This window comes from Diadema setosum, chromosome 20, assembly GCF_964275005.1.
Source record: "Diadema setosum chromosome 20, eeDiaSeto1, whole genome shotgun sequence".
Taxonomy (NCBI): Eukaryota; Metazoa; Echinodermata; class Echinoidea; order Diadematoida; family Diadematidae; genus Diadema; species Diadema setosum.
Genome location: NC_092704.1, coordinates 11,459,340 through 11,485,083, shown reverse-complemented (window position 1 = coordinate 11,485,083; position 25,744 = coordinate 11,459,340). Strand labels below are relative to the sequence as shown.

The following is a 25,744-nucleotide window of genomic DNA, read 5'->3' as shown; positions in this document are numbered from 1 at the left end:
TACTATGTACAGCTCTAGTGTAAGTTTTCATGTGTACCATCCCATATTATTGCTTGTGACAGGGTGACAGAAATGGGGATATGCCATCAAAATAAACTCATCAGTGGAAAGTGAAGACAAGGGGAGAGAGTGTCTTTAGGGGAGAAAGGAGAGAGGGGGTGGGGTCATGTATACTTCAACTGACCTCAGTCAAAGGTCAACTGATCCTGCCTGTAGCTTGGGTCAGGCAGAAGAAAGACACAGGGCTTGAGTTGTCCCTTGTGGTATCTGGAAGATGGACTGCAGGCCAAGATTTAGTTCAGATTCTGAACGCTTTTGATTGGGTTTTGTCCTCCCTCTAATACAGCACACGGCAGTCTTGCACACAACGTTTTTACGCCTGTGCTTTCTTTGCGGCTTGTTGGCGATACCCGGAGAATATTTCAGGTGTGCAAATTCTCGGGTATCGCCACCAAGCTGCAAAGAAAGCACAGGCTGCCATGTGCGGTAGGATAAACCCAGTCAAAAACATTCAGAATCTGAACTGGCCAAGATTTGGAGAAGGTCCACCTTCGTTTTATCAGGTTATCTTCTATCCCCCCCCCCCCCCAAGTCCCCAATGGGTTAATGCCTGAAATGTGATCTCTCAGTGCGTATCAAATATCATGTTGTTATTACAATATGTCTCAATTCTGTTACTCTGTGTTTACACTACACGATCCTTCATGCTACAAGGGTATTAAATTTGATCATTTCTTTTAGGCATTATCTTGCAGATTAGAATGATGAGCATCTGTCTCAAACTACTAGTAGTACATGGACGTGTATCCAATGCTTCCATGATACAAAGGCTCTAATATTTCAAGCATTCTCCTGGGTATTGCATTTGTAGTACCATTTTTTAACCAAGGCATCGATTCTCCAGTGCTTGATGTGGAGAGTTGATATCATCAGCTGTAATAGCGGTTTTGTAGACTTCAGCAAAAGGCTTTCAGATAGACTAACCAGGAGAGCCTGGGCAGGGTTGGAATTCTAAAATATAGGCATGTGCACTTAAGGACAAAACAATCTGATTACCACTTGCTAATGACTGTATGCAAAATTTGTATGGGTGCCCGTGGAAAAAAACAAAAAGCATGATTGCTGCTCTCAAAGGTACATGTACAATGTACATTTGTAACTCGTATTCATGCCAGTGACTGTAACATTGGCACGTACACATACAAACTAAAGTCCATCATTTCCCAGCCACCACAACTGTTTCAATTATGGTATTTTTGTTGTAATTCTCAGATACATGTGCTGTGTACAAATGTCAAATAGTGAATTTGAAGCTATCCATTTCTCACTGTTTTCAGAAGACAGTATCATGCAGTATTAAGTGAATTCACTGTGTAATTATACCATTGAAGTACATTTAAAAGGATTGTATGTAGTACAAAAAATGCAAATTGTACAGGTTTTTGGAAAATTTGCAATACTTTCAAACCACAAGTACAATGTATGTCAGCCATTTGCTGTGGTGTCCAGTTGTTACCTGTACTTTGGAAATGGATGCCTTCTGAATGCAATGCTTCCATTTGTGTTTTGACACTTCATTTCTTGTACCAGACTTTGCATTTTGAATTACAATGTACTTCTTTGCAAGTCTGTTGACTTTATTTTTCTTACCTTATTTACCAACACCAAGTGAATCTGTCCTTAATTATCTTAACTATTATTTTTCTTCTCAGAGTTTACATCCACTGGGTATCTGGGTAGAGCTATTATAGAGTTTACCCATAGTAGAGCTATTATAGAGTTAAATGGGTATTTTCCATAGTAGAGGGCTCTATTAGTAAAGTAAACTTCTGTGTCAGTGTACAAAATCCTATTGGAAATTGAAAAAAGGGTACCAAAGTATGATGTCATAGCCATTCACCGCCATGGAAACAACATCTGTTACACAACCTAACCCGGCCCAAGAGTTAATACCTGGTTCCAACCCAAGCTGTAACAAAACATTGTGACATCACTTCGGCACTCTATAATCATTGAAACACTGAGCAATTATAAAATGTGAAAGATAAACTTCAGGGCCCCATCCTCCATTTCTCTCAGTTCTGTTTTTATTTTGTTGTTCTGTTTTTTGTTTATTTGTTTTTTCTAGAGGGGGGGGGGCTTTTTTTGTGAAGTTGAACCATCAGCCTTTATAATCTTCCAAGTTGTCATGACAGGTACATGTACTGTAGTAATTTCAAATTTCTTCTCCTATGTTTTTGTCAGATATACCCAAACCAGTCAATCTGGACGGTCCAGGCGAGATGGGCAAGCCGGTCATCATCGAACCCGAGAAGAAGGCAGAGTCTGAGCGGTTATGGCACATCAACGAGTTCAACCTCATGGCCAGCGACAGGATAGCGCTGAACCGGTCGCTGCCTGACGTCAGGCCGAGGGGGTAAGTCACGTATATATGTAGTGTTTATCTCTGGCTAAAGACTACAGGGGAGGGGGGTAAGGGAGAAAGATGGCTGTTGTAGCACAGACTTGCTCTTCACCCTTGTCAAGTCAATTAATGATACGTGGTTGTAGGACTGAGGATGGCTGTCTGGGGAGGTGAAATATTCAAGGGCAGGGGGATGACAGTCCCTTGTCATCACAAAGAATACACTTCATCAAATCATGGTCACCTACAATGTGGTATAGTACAGGGGAGCCTAGAGTACTCTGAAACACTTCTCTTGGGGAGAGCAAGATAGAGAGTCTGAGATGATGGTATGTATTTCATTGAGCAAAGATGTTTCTTGGAGCTATTAGTTTACAGTATATTAAGTTTTCTTCAACATGAACCTAAGAGATTTCTGTGATAGATATTAAATACAAAGGCGTGTATAATGAAATGAAGATGATGATTTCCGTTTATGATGATAATGCTTTTGAAATTCCTCTTCTAAAATGATGATGGTGATATTGATCACTGATCATACAAACATCTCATTTTGTGCAGATTAATGAAGTTACCCACTTCCATTTCATCTTTTTCCACTATGGGATATGTAATAAAATCCAGCATTGCCAATTTGATGCAAAGAGCAGCAAAATTGCCACGGGACTCGAGGGGTTAAAGAGAAGAAGAAATAAACACACTGATGTTTGACGCTATGTATACAGGCATGAAGGTCAAGTGCAATTGTGTTGGTCGATTCTGCTCAGTCAATAGCGACCTGTATAAATTGTAAATCGTCACTAGGATACCACATCCGTGGTAGAATGCTGAGAGGTATGCCTTTTAGATGTGCTCATCAACCATGCATGCTGCATTGAGCTCAGCACTGTTGTGATTTCACCAATTACTGATTGACACGATGATACTGTATCCAATTTCATGAAGGCATATTGTACATTGTATGCAGCAGTACGTGTACATGTACAGTACATCAACTGTCACATCTCATTTTTCTTGAACTGTGTAATTAGCAACAGAGATTTTTCTCCAATACATTGCATGTTGTTTGTCAGTTTCATTGTTTCTGGGTTTTTTTTTTTTTTTTGTCTGTTCTAATGCTGCATTATGCACACCAAATTTTTATTATCTTCATAAACTACAGTATGGTCTCCTAGGAATTAATTTATTGTTGTTATTGTTGTTGATCCCTTGATCTCAAGGCTTATATAAGGTAATCACAGTTGAACTGGTTTAAACCTTAGCCTCCTCAACATAGAGAATGATAGTACTCTCCGACAAGAATGACTTTTGTATTACAGATACACGCAAGGTTACAGAGACATGGATTAATACATTGTATGTTGAAGAATTAATGCCTTAGTATTTGTAAACATTGAAAATCACTTTCTTGTCGCACAAAAGAGGGAATATTGGTGCATAAATAACAAGTGTCCCTTCCCCTCCCCTTCTCTTCCCTTCCCTTCCCCTTTCTTCCCCACCTCTTCCCTTCTCCTCCCCTTCCCTTCCCTTCTTCTCTTCCCTCCCCTTCTCTTCCCCTCCCCTCCCCTTCTCTTCCCCTCCCCTTCTCTTCCCCTCCCCTTCCCTCCCTTTCCTCCCCTTTCTTCTCTTCCCCTTCCTCTCCCCTTCTCCTCTCTCTTCCTCTCTTCTGTCCTTCCCCCTCTCCCTTCCCCTCCTCTGTCCCTCTCTTCCTCTCTTTTGTCCCTCCCTTCTTGGGGTCTTCCCCTCTCCCCTCCCTTCCTTCTTTTCCCTCCCCTCCCTTTGCCCTTTGTCTTCCTTGCCCCTCCCTGGTCCCTCCCCTGTCCCTCCCCGGTCCCTTCCCTGCCCCTCCCCTGCCCCTCCCCTGCCCGCCCTCCTCCGCTCTCCTATCTACCTGTACCACCCTACCCTTCCGTCTCCCCTCCAGCTGTGCCAATAAAGTCTATCCCAAGAAGCTTCCCACTACCAGCGTCATCTTGGTGTACCACAACGAGGCATGGAGCACTCTCCTTAGGAATGTCCACAGCATCATTAACCGGTCGCCGCACGACCTCCTGGCAGAGATCATACTGGTAGATGATGCCAGCGATCAAGGTATGGGATAATCAATTACGATTCCATAGTACCCAAACTGATATTATTTCACATCATTAATGAAACTAAATGTACGCTTATTGTGAATTACGAGTTTGTTTATTTGTTTTTATATGTTGTTGTGTTTCTTAAAACTTTTTTATCCTCCCACCTCCCTAGGTCAACCAAATGGTCGACTGACCATCAACTCAGATTCTTCTGTGAGTGTACACAAAAATTTGTATTAAAACTCACAAAAGTTATGATTTTGCAATTTTTCATCTCTTCATGTGAGTAAGTCACTTGTGAGATTTGTACTGTGGAGTCAGTGACTTGAATCTCAAAGGATTTTATTCTCACAACGTTGACAGTTTTTCCCATACACGTTATGTCAACTTGTGTATTAAAATCTGCTTGGTGAGGTATACAGAAGACAGTCTTTTGTTCTGCTAGCGAATTGTCCATATAATCAACACAGCTAGCAACAACATATGGACAACAGTGATTTGCACAAGAATGGTGTATGCCAGAAACACAGTGAATGGGAAGCAGTGTCTGAACTGAACAATTAATTCTTGCTAGGTGTACATACAGTGTATTTTCATAGTATCAGCGAGTAAAACTTGCCTTAATACCAACAAGAAATAAATGGCTAGCATAGACGCATTGTGTAAATATAGATGTCAGCTAATTCTCACTTTTGTCTGGAGTAAGATTATGTAGCTCTCAACAGTGCTGAAAACTACATGTAGTTTGTTTGCACTGCATGTTTTGGTTTAAGTTACTTGACTAGCTTGGACTTAATTGTTCTGAAAAGACAAAAGAAAGATTCAACATCTTTCAATTTAAAGTCATTTAAATAGCAAACTGAGCAGTTGCAAAAGATACATTGTCATTTGATGAGCATACAGTTTCACAAGTACACTTACCTTTCTTCCAGGAGACTGTTCAATATTTACATTCAGACTTCAGAAGCAAAGTGTATTGCGTGATCTTAAAGTTCCTGAAATATAGGTAAGGAGCTGGTGCTTAAGTCTAGCAAGTTTCGATAGCGGATCTCTAATGAACAAACTGTAATAAACCCTGCTGTCCCTGTGACTGGCCGTTGCCAGTGTATATTGACTGCTCTAGCTGGGAAAGTGCGACCATACCATCAGTCATAATTATTACTTGGTTGCGCCCAGATGGTAATAACCAACAGTTGTTAATTATGATTATTTCTTGTGTTGCCAAGTCATTATGTGTCAGAATGTTGCTATTGTTGTTGTTGTTGATTCATTGTTCATGCATTGTTTCTCCAGACTGCCTGTGCGTTCGTTGATTTTAATTGTTCACAAATCGAAACAGAGGTGTAAAACCTCTCTTTACAAGGTGAAGTATAGGAAAGCAGTGTTGAAGAAGGAAATTATGGTTGTCCTCCACCAATGACTCTATGAATGATTCATTGCAGTCACCAAGTGTGCCTAAGTGATTAAAATCACTGTGCGTACCCTAGTCACAGAGTCCAGTAGAAAGCTGAAATTGCTAACTTTTTTTTTTTTTTTTTTTTTTTTAAGAAAGGCAGCAGACAAATAAGCTACTGATAGAGGCACTGCACAAATCCCAGAGATTGCTTGATGCAAACATCATTTAGAACAATACCAGAATCATAATTTCCTTTAGCCAAGGAAGGAGGTTAAATGTTTTCATTGGCTTTGGTTTGTGTGTTTGTTTGTTTGTTTGTTTGTTTGTTTGTCTGTGTGAAAAATAATTCAAAAAGTTGAGAACTGATTTGGATGACCTATACTGGAAAGTTTGAGAATGACACAGGAACAGATGATTTGGTAGTGATCTGGGAGTTTTAATGGATATGTGTTATGAAGGATTTTCAATATTCTAGCAGGTAGGGCCAATGAACTATAGGGAACAATGAACAAAAAGCTGTGCATTTTGTTGAGATTTGCATACGTTCACCAAAGTATGTGCTGTAGTTTCTGCTCGGGCGAGGAGTGCCGCGCAGCTGAGGGTTGATGATGTATTGTAAACAGAAGGCTTCTATATTGGGAAATTGGGCAATTTTCCACATGCATGGGTTGAAATCACTGATCTCTATGGAAGAACAAGACCAGTAGTGGTGGAAATGAGCTGCTTGGTGGAGGTCTGCACTCTCAGAGTGCTTTTCTCATTTGCTATGTTCCTTTTAATACACCTAGCCACTGCATCTTTTCGAAGACTCTAGAAGATGAGATATTAGAGTACTGAAGTGATGAGTTGACGGTATTTGTAATAGCAGCATGGACTGGAAGAAGCATGCGTAATCACTAGAACCAAGTGAGGTTGTTTAGAACCAGTTTTCATGGTGTTAAATAGCTATGACATCACACTTGGTACTCTATTATCAAATCTAGTCTTCTCGAGCCAGAAAAGGTCGACAAAGAAAGGAATTATCTTGTTCTCTCTATGAAACTTATAATCTTCCATAGGGAGAGCTGTGGAAACTCTGAGCGCAATCTCGAGATAACAGGTGGCTTTGAGCCCAGAAATATAAATCCAGCTTTGTCTAGTGATGCCTGAGAATCTGTCCTATATGTAATCTCAGATATGTACGCTAACACAAACACCAACACCAAACACGAAATGACACATCATCATTTGAAGTTAATATGCTCATGTAGTGTTCATCTCATAAATGTAAATACTTTTTGTTTTGTTAAGAGTAGACATTGTGTATGACATATGTACAGCTGTGTCAGCAGATTCATCACAAAATGCTCTATTAATTTTTATATTTTTTATTACTAGAATATCTTATTGATAACTATCTAACAATAATTGTGGTAAAACATTACTGCACATTAAAAAAAAAAACAAGATGAGAAAAACACTTTGTAACTGCTTGAATGGCAAGGACCTACACTCAAGTAGCATTCATGCTATTTTCCGGTTCCTATTATCCTTGCTTAAGTTTCCATGTGACTGCATATTTGTAAACATGTACAATGATTATCATTGCGTTGGATGATTAATTCAAGTTCATTCATTTATTCATTTATTCATTTATTCATTCCTATATTCATATATTCATTCATTCATTCATTCACGTAAATGTGATAATCTCAGGAGGCTACTGGTAGCTAGTGTGGAAAAAGCATGTAATTGCCTACACAAACAGTGGAGCTCAGTTCAGCAGATGTCATTGAACACTAAGCCCAACACCTTCTGCAAGAAATATGTCATGATTTCTAGGTCAACCTGCTAATACTGACTTATTTCAAGCTCAATTTCATCACCTGTGCTAGTGTTAAGATAGCCTTTAACACTAGAGCTAGCACCAAACTTGAGATCTCCCATTCATCAAGTAATGTCAGTGTGTAGTCTAAGCAGTGGAACAACAGTCATCCTAATTAGTGATGGTGAATGATTTCGTGTGTCATATCCCTTTGCAGTTCCTCTTTTGTACATCTCTAGGGCCCGAATTCACGAAGGTGGTACAAATGAAACCATGGTTTAAACCATGGACAAAAACCATGGAGCGCCAAGTGTCGCACGGAATATTTTGTTACAAAATTGGTCATTTTGTCGACAAAATAACTGTTTCGTTGACGAAATTATCATTTCGTGGATGAAATGTTCATTTAGTTACAAAATGTTGTCATTTCGTCACAAAATAATCATTTCATTGACGAAATGACTGATTTCGTAACAAAATATTCCATGCCACACTTGGCGCTCCATGGTTTTTGTCCATGGTTTAAACCACGGTTTCATTTCTACCACCTTCGTGAATTCGGGCCTAGGTGTTATACAACGGATATGTCTGTATGTGGTAATCTTGTTAAGCAGAAACTAAGGCAGGATGCAGGGCGATATAATGGGTGTCTATCTTCTCTGCGTTGGGTCCAGTGAGAAATAACCAGGTGGTTGTTATGGTAAATACGATGCTGTAAAACAAGTCAATAATTCTTCACGAATTGTACAATAGGGCTGTTGATGTTTTTCTAGTGGGATTTTTTTTTTTCTCTTTTTCCTAACCTAATTTATGGAGGAGGTTTTTGCGAAAAGTGCCAATATTTGCTTTAGAGCCAGATTGTTTCTCATTCTGCCCCAGCTGACTGGCGTACTACTGACTGCATTTTTAGACTCGTAACTCCACTCTGCATTCTAGATGACTTACAGCATTAAAGTGGAAGAAAATCAAATTAAATTGATTTCATGAACATAGGGACCCCCTCCACAAAAAAAAGAAGATATTGAATTCTAGAGTTATGCAGTGCCATGTTTTTGCAAAACAGTAGTATCTGCCATGATCACAAAATGCAAGTTACGTGTAGAACAAGGTGAGGATATCATGACTTTTCATATGTATCCTGATGGTCTGTGCAAATATTAGTACTGGGCATGAGCACATACTTAAACATACTTTGAAAAGTAAAATTAGGCCTCTGGGCAAAATTAAAGACTTGTCTCTTGACAGCTCTCAGCTAATCATTTGATCAGGATCAATTTATTATCACCATTTTTATAGCACATATTCCCAGGCACTTTCTAAAAAAAAAAAGAAAAAAAAAAGACTGGGAGATCCTTACGCAATGCTTAATACTTGCACTGGTCTGACTGTCCCAGACTGGTAAATATCACTGTCCACCCAGTAATTTTTCAGAAATTGCCAAATTTTCCAGTCGGACATTGCTGGAAAAAAATATCATTGTCGGGCCAGTCAGAAAAAGAAAGAAAATCAATAGGACCAATAAATTTCATGTTCAGACCAGTAAAATGTGGAAAAACTGGGTATTTACTGGTCTGTCAGGAACAGGTCGGACTTGTAGAGCAAATGGGTTAGTGTGCAGCCCTGCCCTACCAGATCCTTACCGTAATATTGTAAGGCAAATGCGAGTGCTTTTATCTATTTATTATCTTTTTTTTTTGGGGGGGGGGAGGGGAAAGGTGCACTCAAAGGAATCGTATTTCACCTTTATCCCCCATATTGGTGATGATACATGTTATATGAAAAGAAAGTTTTCTCAACAAGTTCACAAGCATATTTGTTGCATAAACCTGTACCCTATTTACTTTATAGTGTAAGGATTGCAACTTGTTGCACTTCCAATTCAAAAAAAAAAAAAAAAAAAAGGCGAGGGGTATCATCTTGTTACTGATGGAAAAAAAAACCAACAAAAAACTCAAATATTTGTAACTGCTCTTTTGTACTCTGCCAGTTTGTTTCTACTCATTGATTCATCATTAGACTCAAAAGAAATAATTCAAATCTATACACAATGATGGAAGATGTGTTAGTGTCTGAAGTGATGGCATTAACATGAAGTCGGCAGTAGGAAGCTGTAGATTCACCATCCTAGATTTGATGCAGGGTTGTGTATCAGTTCGATCCAACTTCCAGATGTTCCTTGCGGTTATAGGCAAGGATGCAGTGCATCTAATAGCATTATACAGCAGTTGGAACCTGCTAATTATCGTCATATCGCTGGCCAGCTTTTTTCCCAGACTCGAGGAATACGCCATTGCCGTGATGCAAGGCATGTAATGAATCCAAGCTATACAGGTACCATGTAGGCCCAGTATATCACAGTGGTAATGATGCAGAGCCAATGGATATTATAATAACTGTAAATTGATGCACTGTTTGCCGTTAGGCAGCCGTCTGATTTGTTTAAACTTCTCCACCATCTGTGCAGCGGGCAACAGATGGCTTCGTTCAGTGCCCGAAATGTGCCTCGCCGGCGAAAATGAATCCGAGCAGCTAAGTCGTAAATCAGAAAGCGATACATATGTATGTGGCATTCTGAAGGTACAGAAAGGTTGTTATTGGTGTGACATTGCAATGTTTTGAAGTATAGCCCTTTTGAGATGTAAGATATCAATTAGGTACATTGAAAACAGCTGGACTGCCCATGTTTGTTAGATTCGTTGCAGTATAATATTTTGATAGAGCTACAGTAAATGTGCTGAGTACTGAAGCACATATAATAGCAGCTCTAGGACATACAGTTGTGTATGTACACTGTATTTTCTATTTCACTTTGTAATTCAATGCAAGGCCCATGTTGATTTTAATGAAACCATGTCATGCCATTTTAACATGTGTGGTAATTTTAACCAGAGAGAGGGTGGTATTCTGTTTTAAAGGGTGTGTACACTTCTGGTCGAGGTGAGGATTTAGCTTTTAACGTTTTGCGAGTTATTCAGAAACCACTCTATGAGATGTCAAAGAGCATGTAATTCTAATGGGTATCAAAAGTTTATTTGATGAAAATTGGTTTCGAAATGGCTGAGATATCCAAAAACAAAGTGAAAGAAAGAGATCCTAATAAAAAGTGTGGCCTGTCGCCTTTTATTATCATCACTTTTTTTGATATCTCGGCCATTTAAAAACCGATTTTCATCCAATAAACGCTGAATCCTTCTAAAAATTACATGCTCTTTCATATTTCATGAGAGGTTCCTCACTATCTCACTTAGGAACGTTCAAAACATGAATCCCACCTCAATCAGTACTGTACAGTCCCTTTAAATTTCCAATTTTTGTTTGTTCAAGTCGTTTTTTTTTTTGGTTTTGTTTTCGTTTGCCCTGGAGATTGCCAGAAGGTACAATATGTAACTTCATCTTGTCTATCCATCCACCCACATACTTACAACGTAGATCTAATGCAAATTAATGATTCTTGCATCAAGGTGTTTTTTTTTTTACTCAATTATTGGAACCGATTGACAAATTACCCTCCATCAACTTAAATAGACACCGATTGTTCAGTGTCTGAGTAAAAACCATTGTAAAAAATCATCTCAGGCATATCGTCGCTGGGGTGGCAAGACCTCGTATCTGAAATTTTGGTGAAAATGACTTTTTTGGATGAATGGTCAGATAATCAGTGAAGTGATGTCCTGTCCATATCCAAGCAGTCTTACACACACACACACAAAAAAAAAAAAAAAAAAAAAAAAAAAATTAAGATGAAGCCATCACGGCATGTCAAGGGAAAGGCTTTCCCATTTGATATAGTGCTTTGGCTGCCATGTTTTTTTGCTCTCCTGAACAGTTGACATTTTGTAGATACGAGGTCTTGTCACCCCAGCGACGATATGTGACGATATGTGAGGACGATATGCGATATGTGATTGCCAATCACTTGATCTTGTTTGGAAATATATTGGATTCCTCATCCCCATCAACCCTTCCTTCACTTTGTCACCCATCAGAGTTAAAAGAACTATTTGGAAGTAGGTGTGTCTGTAGACATTGTCATTTCAGAATGTGACAGATGATATTCATTACAGTGCACTCTAGTTATAACAAACGTGGTTATAATGAAGATCTTGTTATAATGAAGCAAAAATTATATAGATCCCAAAGTTATTAGCTATACATCTACACATACTTCATTGTTTGGCTTTAAGAAAAATTGTGAAAGACAAAAACAAAAAACTGCTGGTCTCTGACTTATTTTTCGGAGGTACAAATGTACTATGTACAAACCTTCAGAATATGGCACATATGTTCAGATTAACGAACATTTAGGTATACAGAATTTGTGTGTTTCGGAATATGAACGAACCTCATTACTTCAGTTTGGATTAACCAACCTACAGAATGAAGAACCTCACCCCATCCTAAAATATTCTACTCTTCTGTTAGAACATCTCAGAATGTTCAGCCCTTTGAAGAACAAGACCAATGATCTACAATCACGTGATCATGTCTGTATGACTCATGAATACATGATTCCCAATATCATTTGTGTGTCAAGTATCTGTCACACTTCCTGTGATTTGTTGAGTTTTTTTCCAGAGTGAAATCAAGAAGTCATTCATGATCAGTTTAGTTGAGTGTCCTTAAAATGAACAAATCATGAATGGATTACTTCGTAGGTGTACATGTCAGATATCCATCATTACTCAGGAAGAGATATCTGGCATGAATAGTATTTGTAAGGATTGTGTAATAGTTCTTTGTTCTTTGAACTAAATATGAAATATCTAACTAATAAAAAAATACATCAGAAGTATTCTCTTATTTTGATGTTAAAACAGCACGGTACAACAGTAAATGTATTTATGTTAAAGATCAGACAGTTTAATATTCAGCAGTAAAATTAAAGTTAAGAGATGAAGCATTCATTAAGGTTACTGTAGAAGGCCTTTAGGTTCTCATATTGCTGTGATACCAACAGAGGAATTGTAGACACTGAACACCCAGTGCTTTGAAAGTAGAATAGAGGAAATTTTTACCTTTTACCCCTTCACAACCAACCACTTGAAATATTTCTGGTATCTTTAATATGCTGCTTAGTGTCTCATAGCAGTGACAGACTTGAGTAGTGTTAAATGTTCTCTTGAAGAAATGAGAAAAAAAAAAACAAGGGCAACATCAGGGAAATTTTGTCAGTCTATTTTTGGATTCGTAACGTAGCACTGTTGGCAGACATACACATGTAGCAGTCTATAGATTATACTTTGGCACTAGCTTTACATTGAAGGAAAGCTGCCCATGGACAGTGTGTGCGTGTTATATATACTGACATTTTTTTCTTACAGTTTGTTTGTGAATCACATTCAAATGTTTATAAGGCATGGCTATGAGGTGGAATCTCTGTCAGACATTTGCAGATGTGCACCCCATAAAAGGAGGCAAATGTTTGGTGATAAAGTGACAAACAAATTAATATTTCAGTTCGCCATCGGGCGTGCTCTCTGTACAGAAGCCAAGTTTAAAAAAGTGTCCCTGTCACATTTTGTGAAGGCACCTTAATCTTGATGGGCCCTCGAAGGGCTGCGTAACTCGTACCGCCTGAAGACGAGAGTGGGAAACCATCTTGGACCACCGGGTTTGCCAGGGCAAGATCAACACGTGTGATGCAGTTACGATCGCTTTCAGAACAATCCAGGAAAAAAAAAATGTTTCTCTGTCATATCATGCTCTCTCTCTTTCTCTTCTGCTCTCTTTCCCATATGTCTGTTTTTCTGCCCTTCCCCTACATGTGTATGCTAATACAATAATTTGCCATAGCAGAATCGGCATTTCAAAACGCTGATTTTCAAAGGGTGACACAACATTTGCCCGTGCGACAGTTGCTCTGGTCTCGAATATATTCTCCAAGGACTTACGGTTGTGATAGGGTTTTATGTTTCGCTTGATGTGAGGATTAGGATTAGGAGTAGGTTTAATAATAGGGTTATGTTTGTGGGTAGAATTCATGTTTGGCTTAGCGTGCAGGTATTTCGTAGGAGCAATTGTTGCAGGAGCAGTTGTCATGGAATCTATCCAAAATGCCCATAATAGGGGCACCATTTATGCTCAGCTTTTCTGAGCTCGAGAAATGGCCGATTTTGGGAACATGCAGTGTGCATTGTTGAAGCACTGTAAGCCCCTATTGTAGCAAGCTGTTTATCATTACATGTTTACTTCATGTGAACCAGAAAAGCGTTGAAATTACAATTACATCAGATATTTAATGTGATTTTGCATTTATGCTCCCTCATTATGGGTTTAGAGAGAATCGTCGATCATAAACACGATTTGCATGACTATGCTTCCCTGTTATACACTTTTTAGAGAGAATCGTCAATTGTAATGCAACTTTTGTTGCATTTTGAATCAGCGTTATAAAATACCGTTTGTATCAAAATGATTTGGGATGCACCTGTGTTTTGTATGTTCTTTCTGTCAAAGGCTGCGTTTATCAACTTTCCCATGTGTGAAATTGAAATGCCTGTTTCACTACCTACTATGAAAAGGCATTTATAAATGCATGCCCTTTTGGTATTTCTTGTTCTGCTGAAATTATGGCATTTTGATAGTGGGCCACTGACTGTAATACCTGTCATGTAGTAGTTTAACAGGAGCTTGCTTGTACAGGTTTGAGGATTGGAAAAAAGCAGCAAAACAACACAAAACCGTGTACTCTTGAATGCAAATATGCAGTTGAAATCACTATATACAGACTGTACACTATGTAGGGCAAATAATCATCACCTTGGAAATAAACACTAATGATTCTCTGAACACTTTAATGCCATGTGCGACTTACCCTAAAATGCAACGCGACGAGACACGTTTTCAATACTCCCACGTACAGTGTAGCTCGTCTGAGAGGACCTACTCTGGGGGCGGCATTCATAAGCCGGAAAATCTTACTCCAGAAACTTTGCACTTCCTGAGTAAATCCTGTCAGCCCGTATGCGCGGAGAGTGTCAAGAAGTATATTAAGATGCCCGTGCTGTGCTGGCCATAAAATACCAGGAGACATGCCTGGGTATTAAGTCTGCTTAAAGTGGGATCAAGTGTATCAGATGGAAAATAAACATAATGTGTAAGTGGTGGAAGGTGGGAGGAAGGGGGGAGGGGGCATTTTGGAGCAGACATGGCTTGGACAGTGATGAATGTTTGAGATTTTCATACTGTGGTTGACATGTGCAGTCATGACATTAATTACGCTTGGCCATATAGCCCGTGGGCGAGTAGAACTTGTGGTTGGGTAATAGTCATGGAGGAAAGAACACTGAATATCATAACTTTTCCTATGTGCTTTTGATTTGCTTGTTGAATGCTATCACTGCTAAATAAATAAACAAATAAGTGAATAAATATATAATGTAAATAGATAGATAAATAAAGTGTAAGTAAACATAAATAAATAAATGAAAAATAAGTGAATAAATGAATAAATGAATAAAATAAGACTAGTAGAATAGAATAAAGAATTTAAAAAAAGGGTATTTGTACTGGTGCTAATAGTAAAGGGCAATACAAAAGCTGCAGGCATTGATAATGGATTTTTGTAAAAAAGTTTGAGTGTTTCTTGATGTGCTTCAATTTGTGATGCTTTTGTAGGATGCCTACAACGTGTATGAGCAGTCAACCTTGCTTAAAGTCAACCTCGCATTCAAAATCGAATAATTGCCTAAGTTGAAGGTCTTTTCAAGTCCTCTTCTCTTTATAATCTGTTGATTTTAATCCCTCTTAAGTCAAATTTTCTCTGTTGTGAAGTCAAAACTATTTCTTCCGTCCAAATGGATTAGACTTTTAATAGACAAGGTCGATTGGATGTTCCTATTTTTCATTTTTCTTAAAACTAAGTTTTTGTGTTGGTATACATGGTCATCAGCGGAGTTTTCCAGTTCATATTGCATGAAAAAACTAGTAGCTCAGAACTTTTTTTGTGTGTGTGTGTGAAATTGGCTCACTTACTGTATGCAGTGTATACTCCCAAGACATCCCTCAAGCCCATGTAAAGTGCATTCTCATAAATTGTTTTATCCAAAGCACTATCTGCAAGTCAAGCAAATCACTTGTCCCTTTTGTCGTCGGGAAAATAAGACAGCAGTGTGATATTAATGTAAGAGCACTCCCACCCTAATATACATGTATGTGTCTACTTTTGGACAATTGTTCTCAACTGTCCATTGCATGCTGGGGGGGGGGGGGGGGGAGGGGGAGTTCACTGGAAGTGCCAATAAGGTGGACATCCGTAGAATATTACTGTTTTTTTTTTCACTGTCAGACTAGTCGTTGTACGTTCAGAATATGCCTACGTATATACACGCAGGACTGTTGTGACTGCAATTAATGTCCACTTTGACTGGCCCAAGAACTGACCACTGCGCACTCTCTGTTCTCTTGAGATTCTGTTGTCTCTGTACACTGCTCATCACGCCCACCAGGTTTCAGGGGGAAATGAGTGGATTTTTGTCAATTTTTGGTTCTTTCATATTTGATATATATCCTGGTGATAATTACCACAGTAATTTTTTTTTTGTCACTGTTCTCATAGGTAAAATGCCATGGTGATAGATACCTCACTGATTCATTTGGTACCATTTCTCATTCTTGAAATACCATGTTATTTCTGCCGCGAAAGTACATGTACATCTCTCTGAGGTAGGCACTGTACGTATTTGTATTATCCCCTTCCCCTATGGTGAAAAGACAGGGAATGTGTCAGGTCACTTAAGAAATATTGTTAAAGCCAAACGTTGTGAGATTGATGGTTTTTGGGGACACGATTTGCAATCCAGTCTCGTTTGCATATCTCATACATGATTTGCAAAATTCCAATTACCACTCTAAATATCATGGTGTTTGTCAGTGCATTTCATAGTGTATTCCATGGTGTATTTGCATTCACATTGGAAAGTGCTGAACAAAATTTGAATGCACCTTTTATGCAAGTGTTTCCTGTGGTAGAAAGAGCAACTGCTTGCCTGTTGTGTGTCATCTGTTTTTGTTGTTTTTATCAAAGGACTTTACACATCTTTCTTCATCCAAGCCACCTTTGTAAAGTATATGTACAATGTAGAAGACAGGTCATGTTTTCTTCTTTAAAAAAAGGAAAGAAATAAAGAAAATATCATAAGTACATATCTTTGATTTAGAGGTAATTTCACATCTGTAACAAGTCACCTATAGTAAAAGAAAATATTTAGTCAGAATTGTTTTTGGAGGATAAATTAGCTTTATATTTTATTTGATATTCACATATTCAAAAATGTGTAAAAGTCATCTTACTTTGCTTCTCCTTAATAGGGGCTATAACACATTTTAAGAACACATTTTATGTGAGGGCAAAATTAGTGTTCAGAGTGTAGTGTGCAGCAATCACAAGTGATTGCAAAAAAAAAAAAAAAAATTGTGGGGGAGTCGGGATATGGTGAAGAAAGCTTTGAACAAACATCAGAGTTGGGAATTGATTGATGATGTGTGTACACAAAAGCCATTGGGAGCGTGTCACTAATTTTGCCTCACCCGTGATAGTTAATGCCTGCTTTGCCATTATATGTCTTCAAAATCGCAGCAGTGCAACAAAAAACAGTAGCTGGTGTTTTTGGTGTTTTTGGTGTTTTTTTGTTTTTTGTTTTTTGTTTTTGGTCTGGTTAGTTTATATTAGAAAATAAAGGCAAAATTCAAAAACAGTGGGAAGGTGATTGATGTTCCAGTGCACAATGGAAATGGCAAATGATGAATGTTTAAGTTAGCTGTTACTATGGAAAAGCGAAAATTGTAATCATAGTCTGCCATACTCATAGTCATGGGAAAATTATATTGATAATTTTGGGGAAAAAAAAATTATCAGGTTATTACAAAAATACAATTTTTTTTTTTAGTGAATGATACATCTTTTCTATATTTAATGGAAATGTGGAAATTTCATGAAGTTTTCAAGCTATAATTTATTGAAATGGTTGTGGTGCTATGACAATTCACTACCATTGCCAAGTTGAGTCGGTTTGGGGTTTTGCAACGTTTATCACAGATTAACAATAGTGAAAGGTGGTGAACTTTTCAATTCTTTAATTGTCCTACCATAGATCTAATTTTCATTAAATCAAACCCTGTATCATTCTGTTCCTCTGGTGTTTACTACTCTGTTTGTTGTAGCTAATTTGAAAGTGATGGGAAATTTTGGTTCTCAGTAATTGGGGGGGGGGGGGGGATGAGGGAGGGATGACAGGGTTTAGAATGTATTTGCCTCTAGAGTCAATCATTCAAAACATATATGTAATACATGAAATGCTTTAAAAAAACAAACAAACCCTGACTTATTGCATATTGCAGGTGTTATTATCAACTTTCACAAAATGTGGGCATCAATATGTGTACATTTATAAGCCATACTGTATGCCTCATACAGTATGGCTTATAAATCTATTGTGTGCATGTATTCAGTATAAAAGAACAAGAGATAATTATGCCCAGGAGTATAAAGGTGGCTGGACGGTCGATAGCGAGCTATTGATTTTGAGAATGTGAGAATGCTTGTTTGGGGGTGGGGGGAGGGGCAGAGAAATTGTGTCTGCGCAATTTAACCTTGCTGTAATCATTTTGTCCAGATGAGGACAAATTACTGGGGATGGGTAATGAGGATGTATCTCCAAGGGACAGAGGAAAGAAAAGAAAAGAACAAGGGGGGGGGGGGGAGGTGATGGAGGAGAGAGAGGGGGAGGGTTTGAGAAGATGGGAAGAGAACAAGGGATGGGAAGAGATGGTGGAAAAAGAGAAGGAGAAAGAGTTTAAAGGGATGGTATAGTTTTAGTTGAGATTCGGATTGAGGTTTTAATTTTTTGTGAGAGGATTAGAAACCTGGGACCCATTTCATAAAACTTGTCATCAGTGAGTAACAACTGCCACATTTCTATGACAAATTTGCTCTCAGCCAAACAGAAGCAAGGATTTCAGTAGCTTGTCACATCTATGACAACTTGTCACTGATGACAAGTTTCATGAAACGGGCCCCAGGTAGTATGAAATATTGAGGAGTATACAGTTCTAAGAGAAATTCAAAGTTTATTTTGATGAAAATGGGTTTTGAAATGGCTGAGATAACCCCCCCCCCCCCCAAAAAAAAAAGAAAGAAAAAAAAAAGAAGAGGTTCTAATAGAAGGTGGGACCCACCTTTTATCGGGACCACTTTGTTTGCGTTGTTTTTGGATATCTCAGCCATTTCAAAAACCCATTTTCATCAAATGAACTTTGAATTCCTCTCTCAATAGAATCATAAGCTCTTTAACATTTCATATAAGAGGTTTCTAATCATCTTGCAAAAGTTAAGACATGAATCCCCATCTCAACCAAAAACTATACTATCCCTTTAAAGTGGGGAGATATATAGAGAGAAGGAGGAGGCACTAGTTGGAACACAGAGCACAGAAAAAGATGAAAGAGGGAGTGCCACAGAAATGAGAAGTCTATAGATTTCGTTTGGGAATCGAGTCTTGGGATATCAGTCCCTGTCGAACGAGATGCCCCCCAGTAGCCAAATTAGATCAGAGCCGCGAGGCAAATTCGTAAATTACCCGAGTTAAACTCGGTGGGCGCGCGGTGGGAGAGAGAGAGATACGTGGGGAAAATTAGTTTTGTTTAATGCAATTTTACCACAAACTCTGCTGTTGTTTTTGTCATAATGTTAACTTGTGTGTATGTGTGTTTCACTGTGTGTGTATTCACGTCTATACAATGTGTTGATATCTATTGCTTAGATATCATTAGTATACCCTGCTGGTGGCCTTTTTTCTTCTTTTTTTTTTTTTTTGGCGTGAAATTTTCGCAAATTGCCACTGGCATTCAATGCAGATAGTGTAGACAAGAACTTCTGCTTGCATTGTAATTTTGAGAATTTCTAGGCTCTTGTGAATTTGCAAAATTAAATTGCATTTTGAAAATTTCTGGTTTTACAGTACCTCAGCTGATGACGCAACTGTGTGTCCTGCCCAGGTACCAGGCACAATATTGTGTTACGCTGCACAACACATGCCTTCTTTCCAAAGGGTACTGTTGAACAATGTATTCACATTCCATTGTAAACTATGTCTTAACCGTGTGTGACCTCTTTTTAATTCTTTACAATGGGAATTTAGATTAGTTGATGTGGCACTCATAGGCAAGAATTATTACAGAGCATGATGATCCTGGCTGCTGAAGCCAGGAACTACATTGTACGGCATTTTCACCCATTGAGGACAAGTTCCAAGTATACTTGGGCAAGTGTCTGTGGGAAATGCTTGTTGTAGCAAAATCAGCACGTCCTCAACGGGTTAAAGAACAAGTTCACCTTAATATACATACATACAGATATATATGGATATAGTAGAACACATCATTTGAAGTCTGAGGAAAACTGGACAATCTGTTCATGAGTTATGAATTTTTTAAGTTTCAGTACTCCCATCACTGGATTTAAAGAAGACTTCTACAGCTTGTGATGTCACATGTGTACAACAATTAAAAAAAAAAATAGAGAGGAAATGAAACATGTTTTCATTTTTCTCGCATAACAAAAGAGTACTTGACTTGCATCTTTCAGAAGGCAGGGAGAATAATACCTTTCACATTCGCCAGTAGTATGTTGAGGGAATGTGTACTTTTTTAAAAGAATGAAATTTTGTGGAATTCTGTCTAGAGTTTCCTTAGATCATTGTAATGCATATGTGATATCATAAACTGCAGTAGTCTCCTCAACCAGCAGTGACCATGCAGAAACTTTAAAAAAATTCATAACTTTTGAATGGATTGTCTGATTTTCCTCAAATTTTCACTGATGTGTTCTGCTAATATTGAGCTACATTCACTCAATCCATATATATATGAAAGTAACTTGTCCTTTAACCACTTGTGATCTCCTTATAATTTTACAGTGGGAATTTAGAGGAGTTGATGTGTCACTCATGAATACAGTTTTTCGCCAGAATTATTACAGAGCATGATGATCCAATGCAGTTTGGCTGCACATGCATGGATGGGTATATACACTACTTGAAGCCAGGAACCACAGAATTAAATACATGTTCCTATATACACCCATTTGGCATCAGAAGCTGTCATCAGTGTGCAAGAGATGTCTTGGATGATCCAGAGTGGCTCAGTGCCAAATAGGTCTGTTTAATAAATGGTGGCTATCATATACCCTGCATACATGTACAGAATTTCATGAGAGAGGTTCCAAGTTGTTTTTAGTGGCACATGATACTAGCAGTAGGAAAGTTGACAATATTTACTTGCTCAAAGAAAGCAAGTTTCAATGCATTAGAACAGTGGAAATTAAAATAAATCAGATGGATAGTCATCAAATCATATTTGCAGTGATCACCTATTATGATGTCAGTGTTTTGTGGGTCTGTTTGTATGTTATTTGTGTATTTCATTTGAGTTTATGGTTGAAAATGACAAACTATCATACTTTGGTGTAGACCTCTTTCTCCCACTATTAAAGGTGTGAACGTGTGATGCAAAATCTCGTGAACTCCGTGATTTTTATGCCTCCGCCACGAAGTGGTGCCGGAGGCATTATGTTTTCGGGTTGTCCGTCCGTCCGTCCGTCCGTCCGTCCGTCCGTCCTTCCGTCCGTCCGTCCGTCCGTCCTTCCGTCCGTCCGTCCGTCCGTCCTTCCGTCCGTCCGTAATGAATTTTGTGGACAAGGTAACTATCAAAACCCGTTGAGGTATCCTAATGAAACTTGGCATGTATGTGTATTAGGGTTTGAAGTTGTGCCTATCAACTTTTGGGTGCATATGCTCAAGGTCAAAGGTCAAAAGGTCAAGGTCAAATACATAAAATTTCACTATTTCCACCATATCTATTGAATGCCTGAAGATTTTTTCTTGAAACTTAGTGTATACATGTATTACCCAATTAAGATTCTCTGGTGAAAGTTTGGGTCATGAGGTCAAAGGTCAAAGGTCAAAAGGTCAGGGTCAAATACATAAAATTTCACTATTTCCACCATATCTATTGAATGCCTGAAGATATTTTCTTGAAACTTAGTGTATACATGTATTACCCAATTAAGATTCTCTGGTTGAAGTTTGGGTCATGAGGTCAAAGGTCAAAGGTCAAAAGGTCAAGTAAAAATATTAAAACTTTTTTTTTTCTCCATACCTTGGAAAATTGTTCAAGGTATCTTCATGGAACATAGTATATACATATACTGACTGGAAGTGATTATCTAGAGAATGTAGGGTTCATGGGGTCAAAGGTCAGGGGTCAAAGGTCAAGTGCAACACTTCAAAATTTTATTATTTCCCTCCTATCATGCAATGCCAGCAGGGTTATTTTTTTTTACACTTGGTGTATGCATACATGTGTAACCTAATAGAAATTCTCTTGAAAGTTTTTTTTTTTTCTTCTTTTTTTTTTGCCTCAAAGGTCGAAAGGTCAAAGATCAAGTGAAAGTGCTGATCTAACTTTTTTCTCCATATCTCGGAAGTGAATCAAGTTATCTTGAAACTTAGTACATATTATGCATGTTCTACCTGAAAGTGATTATCTTATGAATTTTAGGGTCAAGGGCCAGATGAAAATGGTAACAATTTACTATTCAATTCAGAAATTGCACTTTTTCTCCAGACCTGTACCTTGAAAATTACTCAATGCCTAAATGTATGAATGGGTCAAAGTCGAGTTAAAGTCCTTAAATCCCTAGATACATGCTCTCTTATTCATCCAATTAAACCTAGGTCAAGGAAGGTGAACATTCAACACATTTGTGACAAACTTGTCATTTCAATATTTTGCCAATTTTGTGAAAATGTAATCACAAGACGTATAATCCACTTCAACAATTTACAATGTACCATGAAACAAGAGTGTGATCATATAAAGAGTGTCAAAACTTTGCATCATGTGGCATAAGTACAATGTACCAGGGGCAAGAGGTGTCAGAGTGATGAGAAGAGCATTTTTCAAAAGTGAAAGTCCTGGCAAGCAAAAACCATTAAGGTATTTATTCAAGGGACAAAATAGTAATGGTCCCATATATCCATAACTGTGTCCTTGTGTCATTTTGTATTACAAAGCAAGCTTTGTCATTTTCCTTTCTTTTTTTTTTTTTTCTGCTGATGAGCAAAAAAGAAAAAGAAAAAGAAAAATGACAACAACTCCAAGCAAGGAAAGCAAAAGTTGATTCTGTGTTAAACAATGAATGATGGTAAGCAGAATGAAGAACGTGATTTTCTCTTGTTCAGTCATTCAGTCATTCTGCAACCTTTTAACTCGGCCAAATGGTTGCCATACTAACAATGCTTCGATGCAAGTATTTTGTACCACCATAATACCTTCCATTCATCACCTGTGATCTTCCTCCCCCTCATCCTACCACAGAGCATCTCGGCCAGCCCCTGGAGGACTACATCGCCAAGCTCCCCGTCTCCATCCACGTGGAGAAGATGAAGGAGCGGTCGGGGCTGATCCGCGCCCGCATGAGGGGGGCCAAGGTCGCCAAGGGGCAAGTGCTCACCTTCCTAGACTCCCACTGCGAGGTGACGGAGGGCTGGCTGGAGCCGCTGCTGGCTCGCATAGCAGAAGACAGGTGAGTTCACATTCAAGCTGCTGGAATGCAAATAATGTGATCTTGTTTAATATCCAGGGTGGATTCTTCAGTGTTGGCACTGCCCTATCAGAGGGCCCTGCCATTATTATTGTCCCCGCCGAACGAGTTCGAGCAGGGGACTATGAAACGGGCTCCGTACGTGTGTGTGTCCGTGTGTGTGTCCGTCCGTGTGTCCGTCCGTGTGTCCGTGTGTGCGTCCGTGTGTGATCAAAATCTTCAATTTGCTACTTCTCTGTCATTTATGAGCCAATTTTGATTCTGTTTGCTTTATATGATAGCACTATGTGGGAGCTTTGAAACTTCTACACAGAATTTCAGTTGTGACCTTTGACCTTGACCTTTGACCTATATTGTACATTTTGCTACAAAATGCTACTCCTTCGCCATTTCTAACCCGATTTCGATTCCGTTTGCTTTAAGTGATGGCACTAGTTGAGGGCTTCAAAACTTCTACACAGAATTTTGACCTTTGACTTCTTTGACCTTTGACCTTGATTTTTTTGACCTGTATTGTACATTTTGCTACAAAATGCTACTCCTTCGCCATTTCTAACCCGATTTCGATTCCGCTCGCTTTATGTGATGGCACTAGGTGAGGGCTTCAAAACTTCTACACAGAATTTTGACCTTTGACTTCTTTGACCTTTGACCTTGATTTTTGACCTATATTGTACATTGGCTACAAAATGCTACTCCTTCACCATTTCTAACCCAATTTTGATTCTGTTTGCTTTATGTGATGGCGATACGTAAGGGCTTCAAAACTTCTTCATAGAATTTTGACCTTTGACTTCTTTGACCTTTGACCTTGATTTTTGACCTGTATTGTACATTTTGCTACAAAATGCTACTCCTTCGCCATTTCTAACCCGATTTCGATTCCGTTTGCTTTATGTGATGGCACTAGGTGAGGGCTTCAAAACTTCTACACAGAATATTGACCTTTGACTTCTTTGACCTTTGACCTTGATTTTTTACCTATATTGTACAATGGCTACAAAATGCTACTCCTTCGCCATTTCTAACCCGATTTCGATTCCGTTTGCTTTATGTGATGGCAGCAGGTGAGGGCTTCAAAACTGCTACACAGAATTTTGACCTTTGATTTCTTTGACCTTTGACCTTGATTTGTGACCTGTATTGTACATTTTGCTACAAAATGCTACTTCCGGCGGGGACATATATTACGCACCGCGTAAATTCTACTTTTCCTTGTTAACCTAGCATCGCCGTGTACTTTAATAATTATACTTGGGTCAAGAGAGACATGGTAGGGGAAATCATCTTGTCCAAGGACATAGGCATGCAACAGGATTTGAACTCTGATTGAAAGTCAAGTGTCTTACCCAGTATGCCGTAGAGGTGCCATGAAAGTAGTTTTTTCAGCAAGACTTTTTTCTTTTTTTTCATGGAACACAAGTAGTAGAAACCGCAATCATGTGAACAAACATAACTTAAAGGAGCACTTTACATTGTCATACTAATGAACATATTGTTGAATGAGGGATATGATATTATGCCATTATGATATAATTTGCCATTTCATCTAAAGTTTGATCATGGTAGCGATACTATTAGGATACTGCTTGTATCTCTGCAGGATAATGTAAACAGAAAATAAGTCATGGTAGGGCATGACAAAAAAGATAATACTCCCCTTTATCTGAATGCACAATTTTTTTACATGAGGGACAGGGCCTCTTGCAAAGAACAGATATAGTCCCCATTCATTGTATGTGCCTAAGAGTGAGTTTCACTTGCCCTGGACAATCAGGCTACTGGGTTTACAGCATCTTGTGAGTCAAAGATAAAGGGGTCTATGTGCAAGATCAGTGAAATCAAAACAGTCATTTCCTCCCCCTCCCCCCTCGAAGGAAAACACACACACACACTCACACACACACACACCCCGCACCCCACACCACCACCACCACACCACAACAACAACAACAACAACAACAACAACAGGAAATGTCAAAACAAAACACAAAACCCAGCTTGATCAGCAGGGGCAAGTACTATATGATAAAAGTTTAAATAGTTTGAATGTTCAAAGTTGTTTGATTTGGCAGACAGCCAGTATGATTTCATGAAAATAATGTCACTTGCCACAAAAATCATCATTTGTTTTACATGCAAACAAAATTTGCATGTAATTTGTGAAGTTATGTTGATGCATTGTCTTTCAGGATACATAAGAAAGTTCTCTTAAACTTTGCATGCCAATTACTTAACTACAATTTTATGATTGCAAAATTTAACAACACACCAAGATATTGACTTCTGTTATTTGAATATTTGAAGCAAATTTTTTTCAATTGTTATCAAATGCGATGCTGTTCTGAGTCAAGGTGAAAAATTACAAACTTTTACTTCCTGAAAAGGGAAATTGCTCATTTCTAATTCTGTGGACATGGTTCTGAATCATTAATTTTACCAATCCATGCGCATGAGTTTC

The 25,744-nt window shown here is 38.5% G+C and overlaps 1 protein-coding gene across 1 annotated transcript in view; it reads left to right on the top strand.

The window, feature by feature from the left end:
* The window catches only part of LOC140243265 (polypeptide N-acetylgalactosaminyltransferase 13-like), a 61,166-nt gene that overhangs the window by 7,082 nt on the left and 28,340 nt on the right, over positions 1–25,744 (top strand). Inside the window, exons 2-4 of the mRNA XM_072322934.1 lie at positions 2,245–2,416; positions 4,329–4,495; positions 23,058–23,265. Coding sequence (XP_072179035.1) covers positions 2,245–2,416; positions 4,329–4,495; positions 23,058–23,265 — 547 coding nt within the window. The remainder of the gene's footprint in view (positions 1–2,244; positions 2,417–4,328; positions 4,496–23,057; positions 23,266–25,744) is intronic.